The sequence below is a fragment of the Engraulis encrasicolus genome, chromosome 16 (assembly GCF_034702125.1).
Source record: "Engraulis encrasicolus isolate BLACKSEA-1 chromosome 16, IST_EnEncr_1.0, whole genome shotgun sequence".
Classification (NCBI taxonomy): domain Eukaryota; kingdom Metazoa; phylum Chordata; class Actinopteri; order Clupeiformes; family Engraulidae; genus Engraulis; species Engraulis encrasicolus.
In genome coordinates this window covers 173,359-194,769 of record NC_085872.1, presented here as the reverse complement: position 1 = coordinate 194,769, position 21,411 = coordinate 173,359, and the positions used below count along the sequence as shown (strand labels likewise).

General features: G+C 42.5%; 1 protein-coding gene across 3 annotated transcripts in view; it reads right to left on the bottom strand.

The window, feature by feature from the left end:
* The window catches only part of chd7 (chromodomain helicase DNA binding protein 7), a 114,940-nt gene extending 97,614 nt beyond the window's left edge, over positions 1-17,326 (bottom strand). Inside the window, exons 1-3 of one of the 3 annotated variants that reach the window (XM_063218197.1) lie at positions 16,845-17,326; positions 7,764-9,518; positions 3,831-4,204 (exon numbers count right to left, since the gene is read on the bottom strand). In XM_063218197.1, the coding sequence (XP_063074267.1) occupies positions 3,831-4,204; positions 7,764-9,374 (1,985 nt within the window). In that variant the 5' untranslated portion in view covers positions 9,375-9,518; positions 16,845-17,326. The other 2 variants (XM_063218198.1, XM_063218199.1) reach the window with 2 other exon arrangements.
* Positions 17,327-21,411: the final 4,085 nt, after the last annotated feature.

The window sequence follows — 21,411 nt, the reverse complement described above, 5'->3', positions numbered from 1 at the left end:
TTACACAATCAGCTTGGAATACAACAACTCTCAGAATATGAATTATGATAAATTGAAAAATTACAAATTGAATATCTAAAAAAACTATATTTTAAAATGGCCAGATCCTTGTCCAAACGTAGCCGGCAATGTCATTAGCAACACCTCAAATGCTGGTGTTCGGTTTTTTATTCATTTCAGAGAGAATTTGACTCACAAATATGGCATCATACAGACCACTTACTAATAATATGGTAATACCATAGTAGCATCACATGACAAAACAAAAACAGAACAAAAATGGTCAGTTTCCATGGTCCCAGGTTTCAGAAACTAAGGCAGATGTCCATTTATACACACCAAATGATGATATGTGAATGTTTGAACATTCCTTCTCTGTGTACCTGTGTCATCTTCCCTTTACCGTACTTTAAAGAGATAATCAATGGCTACACTCTCATTTTGTACTCTACCAGTGCATTTGAAGCAGCAGCTGTGTCTTTTGTAGATAATGTATAAGTATGTCCCGTTGCAGTTACAGGTTCCACTACCAGAAGCACATCCTGATGATCCATGACAAGTCTATCTGGTCTGAAGGGAAAAGTGAAGGATGTAGATGGTCCATGAGGATGCAGGAAGTTCAGTTTCACCTCTCCAGTGCTCGGCATACATTCCTCAACACATGCTAGCCACCAGTTGCCATCATATACAGCTACAACATACCCTTTGATGCTTGAAAATGTAACACATTCCTTTACTGAGCTCACTCTTTCAACTCTGCCTTCTCTGAATGCTGAAAATGGCCTAACTTCCACTGTGTCCATTGACAATGGGCAGAAGCTGTGTAGTTTTTGAGTACCTGGAATAGTTCTTGCAGATTCCAACCTTTTCAACAGGTTCTCAGCTTCATGATGGTACATCTCTGTTGTGGCAAACTGGCAATGGATGTTCTTGAGAGAGATGCACCATCATGAAGCTGAGAACCTGTTGGAGGTTTGAATCTGCAAGAACTATTCCAGGTACTCAAAAACTACACAGCTTCTGCCCATTGTCAATGGACATTAGGCCATTTTCCGCATTCAGAGAAGGAGTTGAAAGAGTGAGCTCAGTAAAGGAATGTGTTACATTTTCAAGCATCAAAGGGTATGTTGTAGCTGTATATGATGGCAACTGGTGGCTAGCATGTGTTGAGGAATGCATGTTGAGCACTGGAGAGGTGAAACTGAACTTCCTGCATCCTCATGGACCATCTCCATCCTTCACTTTTCCCTTCAGACCAGATAGACTTGTCATGGATCATCGGGATGTGCTTCTGGTAGTGGAACCTAACTGCAACAGGACGTACTTATACATTATCTACAAAAGACACAGCTGCTGCTTCAAATGCACTGGTAGAGTACAAAATGAGAGTGTAGCCATTGATTATCACTTTAAAGTATGGTAAAGGGAAGATGACACAGGTACACAGAGAAGGAATGTTCAAACATTCACATATCATCATTTGGTGTGTATAAATGGACATCTGCCTTAGTTTCTGAAACCTGGGACCATGGAAACTGACCATTTTTGTTCTGTTTTTGTTTTGTCATGTGATGCTACTATGGTATTACCATATTATTAGTAAGTGGTCTGTATGATGCCATATTTGTGAGTCAAATTATCTCTGAAATGAATAAAAAACCGAACACCAGCATTTGAGGTGTTGCTAATGACATTGCCGGCTACGTTTGGACAAGGAACTGGTCATTTTAAAATATAGTTTTTTTAGATATTCAATTTTTAATTTTTCAATTTATCATAATTCATATTCTGAGAGTTGTTGTATTCCAAGCTGATTGTGTAATATGTAGAGCCAGAAAAGAGCTTTCAAACAATACCACAGGCATCTTTTTGTGCCTAACACTGACTGATATATTCAAGGCTGAATGTATAGTGTCCTACCCTAAAATGTGAACCTTTCCTAGTCTGTTTCTCCCTTAATATTAGTGTCAGATTCAAACCAATGCAGTTCTGGGGTGCTACCTTGCTACTAAAAAGGCACACCAAGTATGATTGAAATCCGGATCGGTCGGGTCCCAAAGCGTCTGATTTCACGTGAAATGACCCTCTTATAAGCCAGTGCCTCCAATGTGTAAAAAAAAATAATGGCCGCGACACTCAAATCTCTGTCGATAGGCCCATTTTAGAACGACTTCGAGGGAAAAGGGGACTGCACGTTATGAAAAAATAATCTACTTATGGGTATACCATCAAGAGCGTCGCGGGGTACAGTAGGCCTACTGTATGCAAGCATTACAATGGTGGCACAGCACCTGTTGGAAGACGCTCTTGCTCTCTCTCTCGTGCGCGTATTGCAAACTGTTGCATATTATTTGCTTGATGCAAAGTGTGATGGCACACGCGCTCTCGTTGACATGGGTGTGTCCATGGTTGCATGCATTCGCAAGACGTTATTGCAATGTGAACGCGTGGAAGGGCCGTTCACTTCCTGCAGTGTCCTTGACTGAAACAAGTCGCAAAACTCCACACTTCTGCTGAAAAACTTGAAAGTATTGTCATTTAGCGCAAACACATACCTATCCATAGTAAAATCAGAGAAACTGAAAATTTCAATTATTTGCAAAAAATTACAAATGGTCTACACAGAACACAAAATATGCAATTTTTTCAGACCTCAAAAAGGCAAAGAAAACAAAAAGCTTGCAAAAAGTCAAGTTGCTGAGTTTTATTTGATGGCTTTTGACCACCCCTCTTCCTCTTTATCACATTTCATAAGTTTTCAATGGGATTCAGGCCTGGAGATTGGGCTGGCCATGACATGGTCTTGATCTGGTGGTCCACCCTCACACTAATTGACAAAGCTGCGTGGCTTGTAGCATTGTCCTGCTGAAGAAAGACAATCGACAGAGTTGGGGGACATTGTCAGAGTAGAGGGAAGCCAGTTTTATTCCAAGATAATTTTGCAAAGGGTGTGTTACTGAAGCCACATACAAAGATGAAGCTAACCGATTTCTGCCTAGCTGAAGCATCCTCAGGTCATCACCTATTCTCTGCCAAATTTCACAGCAGGTGCAAGACACTGCGTTTCGTACACGTCTCCACGTCTCTAGCTAACCCACCCATCCAGGTGTTGGAATAGATGTGAAATGATCAGATTCATCTTCGCGAATGACACGTCACTGAAGCTACATACAAAGTTATCTTGGGCCAAAACTTCATTCCATCTGTTCTGACAAGGCCCCCGAACGCTGAGGACTGTTTTTAAGAGAAGGACAATGTTCCAGCCACTCAGCTTGGCCAATCAAGCTGTGGATGGGGGACCACCAAATCAATGCCCTGACATGGACAATCCAAACTCCAGCCTTTTTGGAGGTCCAGAAACATTGCAGAAAATGATCAAAACAATAGATTAAAACAAAAATGCTCTAAATGACAATATTTTCTTTCAAAATTTGGAGGAAACATGGTAGGCCGTTCATATAATGAAATAGCAATGTTTTACTCAAACACATACCTATCCATGGTAAAATCAGAAAAATCAGAGAAAGTGGTCTCTATTCTTTCCACGGCTGTATGTTGAAATTTGCTGCTTCAAAAGCTCAACAATAGATGAACCGGAGATGTAATGATTTTCCAAAAGGGTGCCCAAACTCTCATGCCACTGTAGGTCACATGACCACGCTTTACCCAACATTGTCATGTAGAATTTCAGCTTTATATTTTCTTTTTTTATTGTTTCACTATTGATGTACGATTATGTTGTCTGTACGATCATTATGTCTGTAACCCCATCCCTGCCACCATGATCCCTGTTGAAAATCAATAAAATGTTGATTACAAAAAAGCAATACCTTGGCTTCTTTGAGCTTTTGGGTTTTGGAGTGGTGGTTTTGACCTTCTCCTTAGGCGCTTTGGGGGTTTTTGGAGCACCAGGCTCCTTAGGCTCCTTAGGCTCCTTGGGCTTCTTGCTCTTTTTTTTCGGCGTCGGTTTGGTCTGGGCTGCATCTGGGTCCATTGCAGCATCTGGCTTCTTCTCGCCAACTGGTGCACCGTCGTCCCCCTTGCTCACCTTGCTCTTCCTTCTCTTTTTCTTCTGAGGCTCATGGCTCTCCGTCTGCTGCTGGTCACATGTGTCACCTGGCTGAGAGGGCACCGGTGCCCCTTGGACAGAAGAGGGCGGACCAATGGCTGTGGCCACCTCAACAGGATGCCCTGGTGGAGAACGCTACCCAAGACACAAAGCAGAGCAGTCCAGACATGACTAATGATGTTCATTCATTAATTCATACATTCATTGTTAGTTGAATGACCTTATTGATCGACTTACGATAAACTGTAAAAAATAAAATCAGATAAATTGCTGGATTTCAATTAAGATGACTGAAATGTTCCCACTCTTCACACCCCTCTTCGCACTTCCTCATTTCAGACCCACCCGAGTCTCAACTGCTATTGAATTTATCGATTAATTGTTGACATCCCTACACGACACATATGGGAAACACCAAATGGGAATGGAAAATCTTAATTATTCGTTCACTGTCACCTGCTAGTGACAGCTAGGGCATCGAGTAATGAATGAGTCAACATTTCGGATTCATGCTAAGCACTAAGCAGCACTTATTGGAATGAATAGTAGACAGGTAGATCAGTGATTCTCAGCTAGCACAGCTACACCACAAGTTGGATAGGCAGGATAGGGTGGATAAGCAGTCATGGGCAAGCGGTTAGGGCATCAGATTTGTAACCCAAAAGTTGCCAATTCCCGACCAGCCAGGTTGGTGGGGGAAGTAATTAACCAGTGCTCCCCCCAAACCTCCTCCATGACTGAGGTACCCTGAGCATGGTACTATCCAACCGCACTGCTCCCTTGGTGAAACACTGGGGGCTGCACCCTTGCACAGGCGGGGGAAAAATGCAATTTCATTGTGTGCAGTGTGCACTTGTGTGCTGTGGAGTGCTGTCACAATGACCTTGGAAGTTGGAGATTCCCAGGTGGGCCTTCACTTCACTGCAAGAATATTTTGAATACTTTTACTAATCTATTTTACTAATCTCATTGTAGCGACTCATGGCTCATCTTCAATACATTGTGAATTCAATATCAGACCACTGACAAAGGCAACAGACTTTGTGTTTAGAAGTAAAAATATATATATTTTGTGTCATGCAAGTCATTTTAATTACCCCATAATTAAACTAGTTAGCATGATGATGAATAATGGATCATAATAAGGGTAGGCATGTAAATCAATAGGATAAAGTTCGGCAAGTTAGGTCCTATCCTGAAACGGTTCCCTTCAGAGGGATGAAGTCTGTCGGACGCTATTCCACGACAGGGGCCTTCTCGCCGAACATCATCCCTTACATGGCAAACTCCAGAGGGGATAGATGCAAGCAGAGCGGCTGCAAGCAGAGAGCAGCACAGTAAAGGAATAAACTGGTTTACGACAGAGTCTAAAAAAACCATACAATGAAGTAATGAACGTCAATAAAATAGCTCATATTAAATAAAATTTATGAAGATACAGGTCATGTGTAGCCAGGTATGTGTTACCTGACAAAGTCAAGGTTAACAAGTTTTGGAGCCCAAAATTTACATTCACACAGGCCAAAAAAACCACCTACAATTCACTTTATGTCCAGAGATGACGTATGAAAGCAGGGCTCTAGACCAGTGCTTCCCAACCTTTTTCTTAAGGGACCCATGTTTTTACTATTGTAAGCTTTGGTGACCCAACCACGCGAGCGCCCGCACGAGACGGAGTCACAAGATGCCCTCTGTTTCCTGCGAAAACTTATTTTAGTTATTTTATTGCTCAATTCATCTTTGGTCAAATATAGAATAAATGTTTAATGTAGCACTTACAATTTGTTGCGTCTATGCATTTATTAGTTAAATGCTTTGTCTTTTATTCAACATGGGCTATATAAATTTAAAACGAAACCCCTTAAAATCAAGAGGGCTCCGCGACCCCCTGTGGATCTTTGGTGACCCATAAGGGGGGTCCCGACCCATAGGTTGGGAACCACTGCTCTAGACTAACTTTTTGCACTGGTTGCACTGGTGCGCCTAACTTTTTTTCTTGGGTGCACCAGCACAAAAGTTAGGTGCACCCAAATTTCCGACCACGTTCCATCGCAGTTTAAAGGTTTTAAAATGCCTTTTGTTTTTGTTATCATCATCATCATCATTATTATTATTTTAAATAGCTGCCTGTCTATGTTCATTGGTTAATAACTGGCTAACAACAGAATGCAAAGAAATAAAAAGATAGTTTAAAACTATTTTTTTCTGATGCAATACAGTCTACTTTTGCATTTTGGATTCATTTGTATTCATGTTTCATTTCAGTAGCCTAATAAGATAAAATGGGCATATTATTGACACAAAGTCAAAATTACATACTTAACTTGGGCATGGTGCTTCACCTCCATGTGCCCTATGTATACACTCTGGTCTTCCTCTCAGCAAGATAATGACGACGCAATATCTGTCTACATTGAACTTAATTATCACCGCGGCCTCCTCTGAGGACCTGTTTGATGCTGGCTGCCTGCCGCAGTGGAGAGAGGGAACACCATCACGGCATGTCGAGCGTTTTATTTATGCGAGTGCTTTTTCAACGTTTCAATACGAGATGTTTGGCAGCCAGTGGCAAACGAACTGTTACCAGCCATCGCATCTCCGCACTTTGCAATATGCAGTGCATCACGTTTTCTCCCTTGTCATATCGTAGCCTGGGAAACTGGCCTAACCACTCTCCCGACAGCTTACAACATTGAGAGTGAGGAGATTTCATTCACAAAGTTGAAGTCAGAAATAAAATAATTATCCATGAAAGATCTACAGCAATGATGTGGCGTGTGCCCAATTTATAGGTGTCATAGCAGATACTTAAAAGCTGAAGACGTCTGTGGAAATAGCAGAGCACCAATATCCCCCCTAATACTTTCGTATTTTGGCTACGAGTTGTCGCTCAGTGTTTGCCACATTCTCCGGTTCATTCACCGAACATGGCGTTGGTTCCATATCAGAGCATTGGCCCGGATCTTCGGATCATTTTGTTGGTTTTAACTTCACGAAAATCTCTCTCTCTCTACCTCTCTCTACCTCTCTCTACCTCTCTCTCTCTCTCCCTCTCTCTACCTCTCTCTACCTCTCTCTCTCTACAAGCACACACACACACACACACACACACACACACACACACACACACACACACACACACACACACACACACACACACACACACACACACACACACACACACACACACACTGGACCACGACCAACCAGATAAAGGCTCCGCCCTTCCTTAATTCTGATTTGTTTAAACCTCGATATGGGGCGCAAAACCCAAGTAGACTTTCAGAGTTGCATTATCCATATTCTTTGGTTGCATATTTTTCCCCCCGAAAGGCTGGTCGCACCGGTGCACAAAAATAGGGCGCATATGCGACCAAATTGGTCGTACTCTAGAGCCCTGGAAAGGTTCTACAAACATCCTAGGTGTGGAAGTTGCCCAATTGTAAGGATGCACGAAGTATTTGGACAAATGTTGCGAAATATTGATAATTGCAATGAAGAATATTTCAGCCTTCAGACGAATTTAAGTGGGTGACAAATAGAAGCGGAATGTAACAATGGCCATTAAAAAAAAAACATCTGAGTGAGTGACGTAGAATTCTACCCTTTTCCGATGTTCAGTATTTTCCAAGTAGTACAAATGAATGCATATCATAATTTTTCTCTCAGCACATTTTGAGCATTCAATACATACCTGTATGTGAGGCCCTTTCTGTCTGGGTGGAGTTGACTGCGGTGATTGTGGTGGCACCCAAGGCTGCTGCAAGGGGGGAGGAGAGCTCTGGAAAGGCATCGAAGTGGACTGCAGCTGCTGAGACTGCAGTCTCTGGTCTGTTGTTGAGCCCTGCTGGGAAGGCAACTCATGGTTCGGGGTTCTACCCTGAGGTCTGCGATTAGGAGACAGAGAGTTGTACACCTGTGGGTGTGTCATGTCCGGTACTCTCTGAGAAAGTGGCAGGCTGCCTGCTGCATTTGTACTGTAACCACTTGAAACAATGTCTGAGCCGAGGCCAGTGCTTGAGGGTCGAGGAGGAGTATCGGAAGATTTGCTCAAGCTCTTCAGGGGTGACATTGAGGAATTGGGACCGTAGGCTCCCTGAGGTGGAGGAAGATGTTGTTGCTTATTCTGCTGGGCAGTGGAAGAACTTGACCCTGGATGCATAGTTTGGGCATTGGTTTGGTTCATTTGCTGGAGAGCAGGCTGCTGCATTGGTCCCTGTTGTGTAGGTGGGTATCTTTGTTGCTGGGGTTGGGGCAATCCACCCTGATTGGGGTAACTGCTACTGGTCGGAAGGCTCATACCGGGCGTCATCCCTGAAGGACTGCTTATTCCCTGATTAATGCTCCCATACGGGCCGTATGGAGGATATTGTCCTGAGATGCTCACAGTGTTTGAGGTTACTGGTTGGCTGTGAATGTTGAAGCCTACATTGGGGTTGGCTCGTCCAGCCATCACCTGTTGCGATGGTGGATGCCGTGAGGGGCTCGTTGGATATTGAGCACCATGGGGATTGGGCATGTTTTCGGGGCGGAGTCCGGCCAGGGCAGGCCGATGGAGAAACTGCTGTGGGTGCCTCTGAGGCTGTTGGCCTGGATGTGGGATTGAAGGCGCTCCGGGAGGTCCGCCGATATTGGAACTCGGTTGGACGCCGACGTGACCCATGAAATGGTTAGGCTCCTGTGGCAAGCTCTGGGGGAAACGATTCACGCGCTGCTGTGACTGACCATGACCTGACATTGAGTAGTCGGCATGAGTCATGTACGCACCCATCTGATGAGTTCCATGTGCTTGAGGGCCTGAGCTTGCGTGCTGAGAGGGAGTTGCTTGCTGTTGAAAGGGAGGCCCTGCCTGGTCAGACACTTGTAACACTTGTGGAGGAGCCCAGTTATTGCCATTGCCATCAGTGAAGGCCTGGGCTCGGGTGTCGGTTTGTGAGACGGGGTAGGCATGGCGAGCAGGTGGTACAGACCCTGCCGGAGTGGAGTGATAGCGGGATTGCGGGGAAGACATTCCATTTATGGGCCCATTGGAGACCATGTGAGTACCTTGTTGCTGCTCATACGGGCTGAAATGGTCGTAGCGGTGGGTAGGAGGGGGTCCGATCTTTGGTTGAGCAGAAACGGCTTGGGAGGACACATGAACGCCTGCAGTCATCTGGCCGTAGGTCTGGTCGTGAGCGACAGGTGGAGCCATAGGGTTGGCTTGTGTTTGTGGTGCATAGCCACAGTCCCCCAGACCCTCCAAGTCATTGGGAAACAAATGGCCATCATCCCCAAAGAGGCTCATCATGCTAGGGTCTGCCATTGGTCCTTTGCCCCAAAACTATGGAACAAAATGTTTCACAAGCAGGATGTGAGAACTGACTCAAGCTCATGCAACTCGTGTCTCATGTCAGTGCAGAACTCCTCAATTTGCGAAGGTCGTCACATTGCGATGAAGTCGTGGCACCTATAGGAAAAGAGAGCAATTTGAGAAAGGGACAGATTTTAAGTTAATGCGTGCAAATTGAAGCGGTGTTTTAAAAAAAAGTCCAAGGCTTATTGTTGTGATTACCTTAAAATTTAGTCACATGAGATATCCCAAATCTGATAGTATACCTGTGATAAACCTGATCATATGTTGCCATATTAAGCCCTCAACACCCCCACAAAACACCTGTAAAACTCATCTAGTCCTCATCTCCTCAGAGTTTGCTGAAAAAACAAAACTTAAAAAAAAAAAAAACCGATCAGCCTCTTCAGCACATAGGTTAAAACACAAAGAAGTTGTGTTTAACAGCTAACACTTCATAATGTATCAGCATGTGCTTCTTCAGCCATCACTTTCGTTTAAAAAAAAATTGAGAGATGTGGGAATCTTTGCATAGGAAAGGGGTGACAATAGAACCCCTTCAACATTGTGTGGTTCTAGGTTCTATGGAAATATATTTTCATACAACTTTTATTTTACTTTTTTGGAAAGTTTGCAGGTTTCCAGACAAACACGGTTGGAACGGAACAGGCGTGGCTCCACTTTTTTGTCTTAAAAAAAACAACAGGGCATTGTTACAATTTTACCCACTCAGAGGAACTTTCCCGCCGCGACCAAACTGCCCTCTGCGTATATTTTTTCATAACATGCATCCTCCGATATTTAGTTGCATCCTTGAAAGATTATGACTTGTAATTTCTCCCTCTCCTTCGCCAGTAGACTGTGGATGATAAAGCCCTTGTTGAACATGTTTGTGTGATGTTGTCAGTCCTCGTGCAGAAGTAATGCGAAGTAATGGAGGCAGTCTCACGATTGACAGCTGCCTCCTCTGTATTGCAGTGCTACTCTGTCAGAGTACGGTTTGGCAGCACGCTGCGCTGTACAGAAGCCGATCACAACGCTGATTTAACTGGTCAGCAGTCTTTCTAGAACAAGGGGCAAGTATATTCAGTTCTTAGGTTTATAACAAAGCAGATGCACCACAGTCAAAGTCATTTAGTTTAAGTCCTTTTACTTGGCAGCCATCTTGGTTACGCTTCAGGGGCGCTATTTGGGACACCATTTCAGATTAGTCATGCGCGGAATTCCATGACATACGTCCTGCTTCATGGTCTGTGGGATCAAGTGGCCACCGACTCTGTTGCAACCCCATGGGAGTAGCAACCCCATGCGAGTAGCTACCCGATGTGAGCCGCACGTCATCAGCAACCGACCGGCTGAAGCAGATTCTCAGGGCATACCGTTTAGCGCTTAAATCGGGCCTAAAGAATCAAACTTGACCCTACCCAAGCCCGCGCTCATTCGAGCCTGGCCCGGCTCAGCCCGGCACATTAACTGTCAATTATGAACCCGAGACCGATTTAAGACCGACCATTTCTCAATATTGTGGGCCGTTATAGCTGACGTTGTCAACTACAGTTTTAAGCTGTTTGAAATGAACCACAGAAATTTGTTAACATTTATCTTGATAAACAATGCAACAAGGACGACACGTGTAGCCTGTGTGTTTAAAACCATCCAGGTAAATCAAAAACGGCTGGCAATGAGCGGGACATTACATGTTGACGAGTTCATTTGTAGGCTACCATCATCTTCATGCTGTAAACTGATCTCAAACTTCTCATGTCGTATACCTCTTGCCTTGGTCATTTTGATGAGCACTACTGGATTGTAAAGGCAGATTGCAAAATAAAGATTCTGCGTCGCTTGTCAGTTGATGGCAAACTTATTTAAACCGGAGAATAATCAGTGGTAGGTATTTTAAGTCAGACGCAAGGCGGAGCATCTACAGAAATCTCAGACTAAATTCTTTTTAAAAAATCATATCCCAATAAGTTACCGTCCAAATGCCTAGTGCTAGTGAGACTCAGTTTGTTATTGGCCAAAGTCAATTTTTTGGCGCCCTGGCGCCAGTCAGTGTCAAGCCTTGACACACACACACACGTCAATTCAGCACAGCAGCATTACACTCGTCAGTGGAGGAAAACTGTGCATGCTGCCTTTTGCAATTTCCTAGTCTGACTTGTGCAACTTTGTAGGCTTCACATAAAGAATAGTGTTATCAATATTTCGTATAATTAGTATGCTTGCCATGCGGCAAGCATACTATTGTTATTCCCCCGTTTATTCTTATTATTATATTTTTTAATTCTACCAGACATCATAATGGCAAGAAGTCTTCGAGATAGAGAGTCCGTTCCGATGCCAAATTGTTCGGTTCGGTCCGAGGATGTGTGCTTGTACTCAGTTTATGGATAACTCGAACTCTCTAGCGCCACCAACAGGAAAACGGTAACTTTTGAACCGTAGGTCCAATTTTCAAAAACTTGGTATCCCTGGAATCCTTGGACCAAGACGAATCCAACGCACCCTTTCCGCCTGGATAGTTTTCCCGCCATTTTGAATTTTGTAAAAATGAATAAAAATGGTGCCCTGCCCACAATTTTTGGCGGATCATCCTGAAATTTTACACACGGCATCTTCAGACTGATATACATCTACCCTGTAAGTTGCGGAACGATTGATTGAACCGTCTTTGAAAAGAAGCCAATCAAATTTGGCGGCGAAGACGCCAAACAGGAAGTGAGCTCATATCTCAGCAACGCCTACTCGTATCACAACAAAAATTAATACACATTATGTCCAGTATAACCAGAGGGTACAAACCGATTTTTGTCCAAATCGGCCTGTCGGGGGCGGTACAATTAGCAGGGGTGATAGTGAAAAAAAATCCTGAGCCTGAACTTTTTTCCCTGCTCTAACGACGACGACAAGATACTGCATAGTGACGTAACGTAGGACTATTTTGACACATTATTCAAACATTTAATAGCCTGTGTATGACCATTATTCAAGCCTAATTGTAGAAGAAAACCCTGAACCTGTAACACTTTCTGAGAAATAATCTAATGGCAAATTATCAAGGTTTTTATTTTTGCAAACTCTGTCAAGCCTGATATCAGGCATGGAGCCTGAATACTATCAGCCCTGAATTAGTGAAAATGTTTTGGGCCTATATAAACCCTTTTTGCACTTTATAGTCAGGGAGCCAAGACCCTAAAAACACTTTTGATGGCAATTTTTTGTTAAAACTTTGCAACCATGCTAGAAGTTATAAGCATGGACTAAGGTTTTCAGAATCACTCAGTTGCCAAGATGGAACTTGACCTCAAAGGTCAAATTTGAAGGTCAAAAGGAAGTTACCTCATATCTCGTCAACGCCTATTCTTATCACAACTAAACTTGGTACACATGATCTCTCCTGTCCTTAATAGACAAATATCAAAGTGGGTGCACAGCAGCTACAAGGGGGCGCAACAATAGGCAAATGTGTGTTGTTTTAGGCCATTCTCTGGCGGTCTGTCTTTTGGGCAATGTGTGGCAGCGTGTATGTGTGCTGAGTATGCAAGAAGGGCAACAAATGCATGAGGGGCAACAAATGCATGACGGGCAGCGGATGCATGAGGGGCAAGCATACTTCAGCATTTTCTGTGAGGAAATGCAATCTAGGTACTACATAATTTTGCCCGCATCAATAAGGCCCTAAGTTAATAGTTTAAAAAACATCGGGTAAAGTAGTGGTTCTCAACCTTTTTTGAACAAACGCACCCTTGGCCTCATCACTACCCTCCCAACCAACATGAGCCAGAGCTGTTTGCATGCCTTGTGTGCCAAGTTCACAATAAGTGGCAGCAAGCAAGGATACCAGGTTCATAAGTTTATCTGAAAACTAAACAAACATAGCACAGCAACATAGCCTAGTAGAGTGCTGGGTAAGGTCTGTGTCAGTAAAGGCAGTGGCCATGCATATCTAAATTCCATCTGAACATGCATTTTTTTCACAGAAGTATGTCTATTTATTTCACAATATCTTTCAAATGTAAAAATCCATTCTGAACATCACATTTAAATATAGAAGTTCACAATAAGCTTATTGATTCACCAACTCACAGCAGCCAGGCTTACATTAGAAAGGAGATTGATCCAAGATCAAGGCTGCTCAAAAGGTAATAAAATCTGAACTACAATATCGATAATCTTTATAACCGACAATGTTTAAGAAAGACCAAACGCATAATATCTGAACCACACCAGCCCAGCCCAGCTACACACACACACACACACACACACACACACACACACACACACACACACACACACACACACACACACACAGACCCTCTGGACGCAGGTGCATGTGCGCCCACACCACCCAACAAAGGGACGTCGTCTTCCCTCAAGCCATCAGGGTGCTTAACTGCCATGAACATTCAATAGATAATGAACCAATCCTCCTTCACTCTTCATCTTTTTTTCAACGTGCCTTTTTTTTTACTGTGTCCATATTTTTTCACTTTTTTTGGGAATTACTTGAGGGGAAAAAGTCGAAGTAAGTTACTAAGTCTTGATTCATGAGTACAAGACTACTAGGGGTGCTGTGTCACTGTATATTGTAATTGTCATTGTGACCAAAATTATCAGGGTTTACAATATTATCATTATTTTTCATTAATTAAGCCTTTTGATCCCAATGCAAATGTGCACATTGGTTAACAATGGAAAAACATCAAAAATGCAGGGAATAAATCAATGTTCCACAACTGAAGTGTCAGTGTTTAGTGATACGTCTTATTACAACAGGAAAGACATTGACTTCTTTTACATTCTTTTCATTTGGCTACTTGACAAAAAAGGACTGCCGGGGAACTTGTCAGCACACCAAGGAAATGTGGATGCTGTACAACCAACTTGTGCCAGGAGGCACAAAAAGAGCACTTTCAGAGCCTTGCAAAATGAGCTTTACAGGCCACTCTATCTTCACTATTGAAGTTAAAATGCATATCACGAACCAGAGAAAGCCATCTGCTGACATCTGCCGTTTCGTAAAGACAGCAAATGGTCAGCGCATGAGACAGAACAGAACAGAACAGTGTTGGAAAATGTTATAGAACCCGTGCACCAGTGTCAAATCCATTCAGTAAAAAAGTAAAATCATTAAGTTGGTTAGTGCAACATTGCTTAGCAGCGTGTCATATTTCTCTGGTACAGGACACAGACAAGTCTGCTTAGCTCAAACACAGGCTGTCCATACAGCTTAAAAAGTCAAGTTTCTCAGCAGCCAATTCCAACACTTCAGTGAGCCGGATATTTTCCCTGGTGTTAGTACCACCATTCCCTACATCTACTAAATGGTTCTAATCTAGATTCATTGTAGATACATTGTTCAGGGCTCATACCAAGCTGTCAATGTCCAATGACTAAATAATCCAATCTGCTCAATATTCCAATATGAGCAGAAGCTCTGTACTTTCATATTTATGTTAAAGATATGTTCATTTGTATGATGTCCAGATATATTTTTAAGAATCCATTCTCTGCCCAAATCAGTGTGAAACAGCACAAATAAGTTCTCCCTGCTTTCTGTTTCAAAATCTAGCCTCTAATATCAACCTAATATTTCAATCTGTTCTGTATCGCATTGTGCCGAAATGCATCACATGGGCTTATAATTTGATTGGTCCATATTGAATCGCATCTCATAAGTTATCGCTGAAAATTTCATAAATCCTGAACGCTTAGATTGTTGGCATGTCGAGATGCGTATTGCATTGCTTTGATGGTGGAAGATTCTCATCCCTTAAAAAAGCATGTCAATAAAGCAAACTTGAATTAAATGGAATACTGACGCAATATGGTTTCATCTTCCCTTACTCAAGGCAACACAATTCAGAATAATGCTTTGCATAGCCTACAGTTGCCACCCAAAAAGGGAGAACGAGGAGGTACGATTTCTGGCCCACAGTAATGTCTTGATTGAACAGGCCGACTGTTGATAGCTGCCATCTTAAAGCGTAAGATGAGGCGTGTGAACCGCGCATGTGCGCGTGGTCAAACGGTGAACTCGTAAAGAAAACTCGCATCCACGCTAAACATACGCAACCATTCGCACCATCCATTTCAGTGGTGCAGGCAAATGCATCAAACATTGCAAATGATGATTTGCGAAATCTATGGTGCAAACCCGACCAATGCGCTGGGCCATCAGGCGACATAGAATCCGGATTCAATTTCATTGAGCTGTGTTTTCTACACTCAAACGACCCCATAGGCCTACACGCACGGTATCAAAAACTTTCACAAACACGGAAGTGTAAGATAAAACTAATGGCGGTACATATCGAGTAATAAAACCATGAAAACACATAGATTTACCCGTTTCGAGGGACTTTGTAGACAATGAACGATGTTCACCACCGCCCGCAGCATGGGGGGGGGCTCATTCGACGAGCTAATTACGACCGCAGGTTTTTTTTCCCCCAGTCAGGACAGCAACACTTTCAGTCAAGGGAATTCAAATGCAAACTATTCCACATCAGAAATCACCTTTAAAGTGTTCATTGTGACTTTCGGCACAACCTGACACATTATTTCAAACAACACGGACATATTAAAACTGACAATAAGTGGCCATCTTTAGTGGAAGTGACTGGTCAGCTGCCCTCAAGCCACCCTTCTTACATTGTCCTCTGGACAACCGACTTTTCATCCGGGAAAAAAACCGTTCTCTGGATTCACTCAGAGGGTAACCATCACACAATTACCTGCGATGGTATAGATACTGGTTCAAGTTCGCCTAGATGTTTACGTTTACAGTGGGATTTAACGCACTTACGTGAATGAAGGTTGGATCTCCCTTTACCAACTCATTCAGAAAACGATTTACCACCTCGACGGTAGCTACACACCTCGTGTTTTCAAAGCAACACACAATTAGCTTGCTAACGCTTTGTTGTGTGTAACAAAGCAGTGCATATGCATGTTCGAAATTAACGTTTGTATTTCAACATTTTCATTATATTGCGTTTACCAAATGGATAAATTACCCACATAGTCTACACACGCATAATTTCAGAGAAGTCCATTCGTCTCTTGCTCAATGGAAAGCTCTGTTGCGAGAGCTAGCTTTTTTTGCTATTCCGAGACCATCAACAAACTTTGACCATGTATTGACTCAAGAAGCCTCAACTTTGCCGAATTAAACATCAGTCTGACGAACAATGATAGTAAATTAGATATTTAATAAACGATAACAGCATGACACCAATGCAATGGTTTAAACGAGGTCATCAATGCACTCACCACACTATTAGCCGAAACTGGTGGATGCGGCGTGTAAACAATAACTTCCAGGGGGAAGGGAGGGGGATGAAGACCGTACATGCCGGTATAACAAATGGGAAAGCTGCTATCTGGTATTATCAATCACAATGCCAACATTGACGGTGAATATAGATTTACACTTACCCTTCTGAATCAGTTTTAGGGTGTTTCGAACTGATCCATCTCAGGTAAAAACAAGTTTTGATGAGAACAAATACCCGAAGAATTTCCTTTAGTTCCTCGAAGAATTAATAATAAACCTTCCTTTTCAATATCGTCTCCCTTTATGTTTGCTTTCTTTGTTGTTATTTTTTTCCAATATAACTCAAATCGAGTTTAATCAGATGTTTTTTTCTACTTCAGATCGATCCCGCGTCCCGGTTCGGTCCTGCGCCATTACACGCTGCGCAGAAAGAGTAGGGGCGCGTTCATTGCTTAACTATTAAACGTGCGCGCGTAAGCGACCCTAGTGGGGCATCGGCGCATGTGCGCCTAATTACAGCTGGGTTTCCTATCAGTAGTGCGCTAGAAATAGTGAGTTAGGGCAGTCTCTGATAACGTATGCATTTCCTAATATTTGTATACATCACAGTCTCGGTACCCAGCAGCAAGAGCCCAGAATACAACCAATTCCCAAACATACCCTTTTTTTTTTACGAAAACAACAGCCTAGCCGCCACTCTTTGATTTGCCACTCAACTAGCTAAAGAGGCTGTGGTCTTTTTCTTCTTCTGTGTTTTTTATTGGCGGCTTGCAAACTGAGTGCACTACCGCCACCAACCGGGCTGAGGTGTGATCCACTATGCTAAGAACTAGGCCTACTTAATTGATCCTTGAGAGACACAGGGATAGAGAGAAATAGAGTATAGAACAGGGGGGGGAAGAATTAGGATAAAGATTAAAAAGGAAAAGGAAAAAGAAAAAGAATAGAAAAGGTCAAATTCTATTGCCTAGTCCAGTTTCTGCCAAGTATTTGACCATCGCTGCTGTCTGAATAGGGTGTACTAAGTTGTGTGTTCAAAGAAATAGATGCCTTAATTGCCCTCTGCATCCTTTCCCTTGCCTGAGAGTTTTCTATACATTGCAATAAAACATGTTCAACTCCCTCCCCTTCTCCACAACACATACAGGCTCCTGTCTGATGCTTTCAATATGCAACCCACTAGCCTATTCAAAGCTGTATGGCTAATTCTTAGCCTGGTGATCCACACCTCCTCTCTATGTTTCAGTTCCCCACCCCACCTTATGCCAACCTTTTTCTGTAAATTGTACAAGTGTCTTCCTTATTCTTCTTGATCCCACCGATCCTGCCACAGTTTGTTTATATTTTCCTTAAGTATAGCTTTCATTTCTGATCTGCTCAAAGGAATTTCCAGTTCTACTTGTTCAGCACCAGTTGCTTCTTTCGCTAATTTTCTGCTATTTCATTGCCCTGAATTCCTATATGGGCTGGAACCCAGAAGAACTATACATCTCTTTTCTGTTGCGTCACTTTATATAGATGTATTTCTTCCAAAAGATCTGGACAACCTTCTGCTAAGAATACTAGTTAATGAAGACATTGAATCTGAGAAAACAACAGCATTATAGGTTTTGTCTCTTCTACCCATTGTAAGGCCAAAATTATCGCTACCATTTCAGCTGAAAAAATTGAAAGAAAATCTGATGTCCTTTTTTTGATCTGAACTTTAAATTGAGGGATGTGTACTGCCGCTCCAGTTTTTCTATCTTGGTCTTTTGAAGCATCAGTATAAATTTGGACTGTGCCTTCAAACCGTATATCAATATATTGCTGAACTGTTTGATAAACACCTCCAGGTTTGACAATCACCTTAGCCTCCAAGTTGACTTGAGGAAAGCAAAAAAACAAGGGGGAATGACCGACCTAACAGAACTCTTACAGACTGGGATACCACCTAACACCCCCTGCCTCGCCTGCTGATTCCCCTCCCACCCAAAACTACGCACATAATATCCATATTCCCAACAGTCTGCCAAAATCCTCTTGGTGGGATGACTGTCATCATGTCCCTGAAGAGTTACCCAGTACATACTTCATAATTGAAGCCTCCTGAGCTCCAGCGGTATTTCCCCCGTCTCCACCTGGAGTGCCGGGATGGAGGAGGTTTTGAAGGCGCCACTGCACACGCGCAAGGCCCTAGCCTGCACCCTGTCCAGTTCCAGAAGGGTAGTCCTAGCCGCCGACCTGTACACTATACATCCATAGTCAAGAGCTGGTCTGACTAACGCAGTGTATATTCTCTTAAGAGAAGAGCCCGTGGCCCCCCAGTCACTTCCAGACAAACATTTCAGGATATTTACACTCTTTTTGCATTTATCAACTATCTTCTGTAGATGTGCCTTAAATGTAAGTTTCACGTCAAACCATACCCCTAAATATCTTACATTATCCACTTGTTTGAGTATCTGTCCATACAATCTTAACTTCATATTAGGAATCAGATAACAGATAACTTGTGTTTTTTCCACAGACAAATGAAAGCCCCATTCTTGGGACCCTTTCTAATTTAATTTTCCAACACAACAATTGGGTCCGTAGTCGTGTGCCCATTTCCAGTGTTGTGCATTGAACACGCTCATTTTGTGATTGGCTGCTAATATTAAGAAAGAAAACAACCCAAAACCTTATTTGTCCCAATTTAGCTGATGTCCCAATTTACCTTAGTTCGCCCTATGTCATAATAACATCACTGACCACAGTATTATATTTCAATATCTTGCAAAAGCTCAATTGTAAAGCCTTCTTCTCATTTGCAATTGGGATGGTGAATGAAAAACAGTCCCTCAAAAGTTGTTGAGGCTAGGCTGACAGCTGGGAAACTTTATCGTTTTCTCCACGGAGGAGGGGCCAGGAGGTGGGGCGAGGAGACAAGCACAAGTGGAGGAGGCAAGGTCGCTTAATGTAATGCACTCAGACTGACAAGCGCTGCATTTTAAAAAATGGCTCGTGGAACTGATGGCACGGAGACAGACACCGATTCTCCTTATGAACATTTAAACCACCTGCGCAGCAAAAACCAGTAAGGACATTCACAACGTCCTTTTTTAAATTTGAAACGGCACATTCAGTTAAAACATCCATCTGGTGTGAATGCATGCACGCCCTCGAGGGCCATAAGTGAGGAAAGGGGGAGAAGACCCCTGCCAAACCCAAACATAAATTTACTGACAGCAGCCTTCAAGAGGTCTGTGGTGGTCTCGGAGCAGGTACACAGCAAAAATGCCAGTGTTAAATTAACTCTGAGGGTGTTAAATTTAACACTGGATGGGTGTGTATGCGTCCACTCTTTTCGGTGTTAATTTCACACTAACACTGGTGTTAATATTTTACACTCAGATATTGTTATTGTTTTAACACTGTGGGGAGTTAAAAGTTAACACGGACTAACATATGCCTAGTGTCAGTGATAGTTTTACACTCAGCTATAGTTATTTCCAACACCTTAAGGAGTTAAACGTAACACTTGTTAAGTGTTAATTTTACACCACACTAGTAATATCTTTTACATTTAAATCTAGTAATTCCAACACTGTAGGGAGTTAAAATGTAACACCAGCTAGTGTCACTAGTACTCTCATCTAGTGTCATTTTAATAAAATGCTACACTACTGCGGTTGAAAATGCTACACTGACTTCCAACGCATTCAGACCCATGGGTGTAAAATTTGATTACTAATAAACCACCCACTAAACCCATCTCAAAAAAATACACAAGGCAAGCACTTCTTCAGAAAATGCATGTTATTAAATGGCCACCACATCACATAAACAATTAACAGTTTGTTTGGATTCACATAGAATTACAATATGGAACAAGGTACACTTGATCATCTATGTCAATTGCGTATCACAAAGTCTGTAATATACCAATTCATTCTCACAGTGAAAACCTATTTTTCCCTCCTCAATGCCAAATGCATTTAAACGATCAAAAAAAATAGTGAGACTTTACAAATCAAAAGAGTGGCATTTTTGTATTTAACAGTGACACTGTCTGCAAAGGCATCTCATTTTCAACTCCAGTAATCACACATCCCAACTTCATACTCTGTGACATAGTTTTTGACCCAGGAAGTGGAAACTAATGATTCAACAAACGCTTAATTTGGCACCTTATTCACTTGGATCTGAAGAGCATGTTCGTGGTGAGAAAATAAACTATGATTTTTAAAGTAGGACCCATCACTTATAGCTCTGCATAATGCTATTTTTTTGTGTGGGCAGACTTTTTTTGCATTAAAAACCTTCTAAGCATAGGCCTATGCCAAATATTGTCCCAAAAGGTATTGCTGTTTACTATTTGTCTGCTGATGTTGCATAACTTTTTGGATGTTACTGTGAATAAATCAAGATGTTTTTTTTTAAATGTAAACAAACTCTGCCCCCATTACAATGACCAGGATCTCGGAAAAGGCTGAGGTGGGGAAAAAATAGAAAAAAATATCAGGTACTGACAAGTCCAGGGTAGTGTGAGCAATACAACTGCATGTCAAAATTGGCAGAAGTTATCCTTTAACAACAGCCATCTTTGTGTGAGCATGACCATCATTAACCAGTTCCTCCATTGAATCAATTAGACACTCCACAGTGCTCTCTGGAACACCTGAGGCTTGAAACGAAGCAGTAACAGAGCTGCACATGTCCCTAATAACTGCTGACAGGATCTTGTCATGAGCACTCTCTCTCCCT